General features: G+C 39.0%; 1 protein-coding gene across 1 annotated transcript; it reads right to left on the minus strand.

Moving 5' to 3' along the window:
* Window positions 1-2284: 2284 nt before the first annotated feature.
* Window positions 2285-4525, minus strand: LOC125683294 (E3 ubiquitin-protein ligase TRIM71-like). Its single transcript, XM_048924320.2, has 2 exons — window positions 4429-4525; window positions 2285-4318 (listed from the first exon to the last, which is right to left on the minus strand). Exon 2 carries the CDS (start codon window positions 4286-4288, stop codon window positions 2633-2635), a length of 1656 nt encoding a protein of 551 aa, XP_048780277.2. The 5' UTR covers window positions 4289-4318; window positions 4429-4525; the 3' UTR covers window positions 2285-2632.
* Between the last annotated feature and the right edge of the window lie 475 nt (window positions 4526-5000).

Below are 5000 nucleotides of genomic sequence, written 5' to 3' on the forward strand. Positions count from 1 at the left end.
AACATCTCATTAGCAAACTTGACGTCATGAAATAGTCTTACGACATAAGAATGTATTGATGCATTGTGATGTCACAATGCAAGCATGAAAATGTGAGCGTCTTTATTTTTATGGAAAAATGCATAATATAACATATTATTCACAATCATATCACTTGAGTACTTGTATGGACAAAGAAAGTAAAGAGGAGTACAAACTTCTGAATATAAAATGATTTAACGTTCCATTAAATATTTATTCTGAAATTTATGTTGGGAGGTGAGTGGGTAAGAAACTTTTCATTGATGTCGTATAGGACTTGATGTGCATTTTTTTGTATACAGAGATAATATATTGTGTTGTGAGTGTTTTTAAATTGGGGCTTGTTTTCAATTTGGTACATTCAGAATGATTACATGGAATTTTTGTATACATTCGTGCTCTAATAGCATAATATAATGGTGTGGAGAACTCATTTTGGTTACCTAGTTCTTGATGTTGAAATCAATTGTACAGGGTAACGGTTACTTGAGATGTCTAGCTGATGATGAGGATAATTTCCTTCTAACATTTTGGACTTGGATAGCTATACCTCTATTGCTGTAGAAAATGTCAGGTTTGTTAATGAAATGATGTAAAATGTTCTGTTTTATGCCTCATTCATGCAATGGCTGTCGCATATAGTGTTAACTCTTTTTAGCTCACATGAGCTGAAAGCTAAAGTGAGCTATTCTGATCACATTTTGCCCTGCATCATTCTTTTTAGCTCACCTGAGCTTTTCTGATCACCCGTAGTCCGGTGTCCGTCCATCTGTAAACTTTTAACATTTTTGACTTCTTCTCAAAAACCGCTGGGCCAATTTCAACCAAAGTTGGCATAAAGCATCCTTAGGTAAAGGGAATTCTAAATTGTTAAAATAAAGGGACAGACCACCTTCCAAGGGGAGATAATCAAGAAAAGGTAAAAATAGAGTAGGGTCATTAAAAAATCTTCTCAAGAACCACTGGGCCAGAAAAGATGAAATTTATAGAAAAGCTGTATTAGGTAGTGCAAATTCTAAATTGTTAAAATCATGGCCCCCGGGGGTTGGATGAGGCCACAATAGGGGATCAAAGTTTTACATACAAATATATATATAAAAAAAATTAAAAATCTTCTCAAGAACCACTGAGCCAGAAAAGCTGAGATTTATATGAAAGCTTTCTGATATACATAATGTAGTGCAAATTCAGGTTTGTTAAAATCATGGTCCACGGGGGTCGGATAGGGCCACAATAGGGGATCAACGTTTTACATACAAATATATAGGGAAAATCTTTCTCTCAAGAACCACTGGGCCAGAAAAGCTGAGATTTAGATGAAAGTTTCCTGATATAATGCAGATTCAAGTTTGTTAAAATTATATTACTATTGAACTCCGCGGTATTAATTGCATAATTTGGACAGAAATAAACATCAAATACACCTATTACCCCCCATCCCCCAACTCTACAATATGACACAAGTGCTTACTTTTAAAAGTTTTCTCCATAGAATCGAAGAAATTCAACATTGTTTTTGTCATAGATATAATACAACCTGTTAAAACTTGGTATACTAAAGAATTTGGTAACGTAAACTTTACTATACACTATTTGTGAAATAGTTATGTGAAGCTTGGGACCGCAATCGTAAGCACGCCCCCAACTTTTGGTGAAAGGGGAGTAACTGCAAAATTGTAGGCCATTGGGAAAGCTCACTTTGTATTGTGGATATTGGCCTGGATAGTTTTGTGTGTTTAGAGCACCTGACTATTACATGTAATACAAGGGTCTCAGGTTTGATTCCTGGTCCAGTCAAACCATGGATATCAATCTGGATAGTTCAGTGGTTAGAGCACCTGACTATTACATATGTAATACAGGGGTCTTGGATTTGATTCCCGGTCCAGTCAAACCATGGATATCAATCTGGATAGTTCAGTGGTTAGAGCACCTGACTAGTAATACAGGGGTCTCGGGTCCAATCATATCATGGGAACGAAGGGCCTTGGATTCGATTCCCGGTTCAGCCATATCTTCTTTTCCTTCCCATTACATCTACATATCACAGACTATCCTTGACAATTCAGTTTAATATGATTACACTTTGTTTATTTTGTAGGATGGTGGAGATTTAGATAAGTGGTGTGATGTTATTGATGGTAAACAGAAGACGGTGACCTTGAAGCTGAAGATCTGTGCTGAAGACTGGACGTTTGAGGTCACTCTCTGTTACAGTACTACAAATCTAAGTATAAGTACTCAATAATAATGTAAGACTGAACTCTGTATCATGTTTATCTAATATATACATTGTAAAATCAAACACATATTGAATTAATTCACAAACAAAATAATGTTCAGTTAAACTCACAAACACAAGTACATGTTACACATCACAAACAGAGGACTGTAATGTACACAGGACTGTAATGTACACAGGGCTGTAATGTACACAGAGCTGTAATTAACACAGGGCTGTAATGTACACAGGGCTGTAATTAACACAGGGCTGTAATTAACAAGCAGATGTAATCAACACAAAGATGCAATTAACACTGTGTTTAGATGTGTAATTAACACTGTAGAGCTGTGTAATTAACACTGTAGAGTTGTGTAATTAACACTGTGTTTATAGATATTGGATTTTCTTCACTTTAGCAGTGAACTCCTCAGCCACAAAGAGGTTGTCTCTGATGTCCACACATAAACCCCATGGATAGTATAAATCACAGTGAATGTAACGGAGGAACTGTCCGTCCTGATCTAGGATGTAGATACGGTGATTGTTAGGGTCTGCTGTCAGGATGTGACTCTGGCTGTCTGTAGTGATGCCGCGTGGATTAAATGATTGCTCGGTATTAGAGGGATGACCAGTGTGTCTAAATCGGAGTTTTCCTGACTGATTGACCACCACTACTGCACTAGCTGTATAGTCAGCCACACAGATATCCAGGTTCCTGTTCTCACTGAGGTATTTATAACCCCCAGATGAATAGAGAGGACAACCCTGGTCATCAAACTGAATGCTTTGTTTCTCTGTGGAGCCGGAGTAACGCACGACTTTGGATTGTTTTCTATCACTGATCATGATAACCAGGAGGTCGTTAGCACCGGTACAGCAGACATAGCCAGGTCTCCACCCCTGTAGAGTGATCACGGTCTGTATCTGTTTATTTTTAATTAAGTTCACGGTGTTATTACTATAGTCAGTATAAACAAGATCTCCGTCCCGTGTCACTGCTATGTCCTCTGGTATTCTCCCTGACTTGGTTTGTATTGATGTCAGTAGTGCACTCTGGAGGTTGAGCAGCTTCATGGTTTTGTTATACCCGCATGTCCAGACTTGATCTTCACTCAGACAGCCAACACTGTGTAGTGGGCTATACCCAGTGTCTATGGTGGCGGTGACGCGCGGCTCATCAAGCAGTGGTTTGACTGGAGGAGACGATACAGCTTCTGCTGACTTCATTGTGTCGCCATGTTCTGTGTTAATGGATAATGGCGACAGAGAACCAAACATTTCATTGAGCTGATCTTTGTTTATTTTCTGAGCAGACAAACTGGGTACTGTAACTCGGACTTTAGGCGGTAATGTTTTAAATTCGCAATTCCTAGATTTGTAAGTAGAGGTTAAGGAGACGTCATTGGATTTTAGGATGGATTTCAAGTCGGACATGATCTGTTTGAGTTCCGCCATTTTCTGTGTGATTTCTTCTGTATTTTTATTTAGTGCGTCCAGCTGTTTAGTTTTCATCTCTGTAATGGCGGATTTCCGCTGGTTGACAATGGCGGTGATCTCTCGGTGTAGGATTTCTCCTTGTTCATTGGCATCTGTCGTCAGTTTCCAGTATTTCCTTTCTAATTCGGCTTTCTCAGTTTGGACATTAGACACCATTTCTTCATACCGGGGATAAATTTTGGTCTCGAGTTCTTCCAGGTCTTTCTGTAAACTTTCTGTTTTAGCGCTGAGTTTTTCCAGAATATCTGATATTTCGTGACCTTTGTGTTTACCTGAAGTGACGCAGGTAGAACAGACAGGAATGTCACATTTTTCACAGTAAAATTCACAGTGTTTATCGGCGTGGTCTGGACATTTGTGGTAGTTAGGGGTAGCCTTTCTCTGTAAAAACGGCACGACATTGTGTCTTTTAGACAAGTCTGAGAGATGTTTTCCTACACAGTTAACACAGAGATTTATATTACAGAGTTCACAATGACTCTGTAGGGGGACAGTTTCACAGAGGTCACACAGTAGGACTTCCTGAGCACTGCGCCGGGGATGCATTTCTGATGCCGGGATCACACGAAAAGTTTACTGTTAATTAAATAAAAACGGATTTTGACAGATTAAAACAATTAACGAAATAGAATTATAGTATGATATAAAACACAGCGGTCATTACTATAATAATAATTTAGTCTCACCTTAAAATCCAACATGGCCTCCCTGTTCTTTCGACCTTCCGTCTAGTCCTGAGAATTAAATATCTGTGCGGCGTGTCAGCCTGTATACACTATCTACATGTTATCGCTTGAGTAAATAGTTTGCTTTGACCTAGTTTATGGGCATAATCATGTTATTCGCTCCGCGGAACAAATCAGCATGTATTCTACGTACTTACATGTACTTATAGCATTTATTCCGTAAATGTGAATGAATGATTTTTGCTTAAATTATAAACGGAATGAATAGCATGATTATAAAATGTCAATAGTTAACAGTATAAACCAAGCATGTCAAACTGATTTGCTCCGCGGAGCGAATAACATGACTATGCCAAACGATTAGCAATATTCATTGGACACAGGAGAGGGTGGGGGTGTCATGCAGCGGATCATTTCATGCATTGGACCTGGTTTTTTTGGGGGGTGGGGTGGGGGGTGGTGGTGGTGGATTTCATACAACGGACCTCTGCTTTTTTTTTGGGGGGGGGGGCAGATAGCATACGTACGTTGGCACAACGTTGGTCCAATGTTACCGGCTTTGTTGTCTCAAC

The sequence above is a fragment of the Ostrea edulis genome, chromosome 9 (assembly GCF_947568905.1).
Source record: "Ostrea edulis chromosome 9, xbOstEdul1.1, whole genome shotgun sequence".
In the NCBI taxonomy this organism is placed as follows: Eukaryota; Metazoa; Mollusca; class Bivalvia; order Ostreida; family Ostreidae; genus Ostrea; species Ostrea edulis.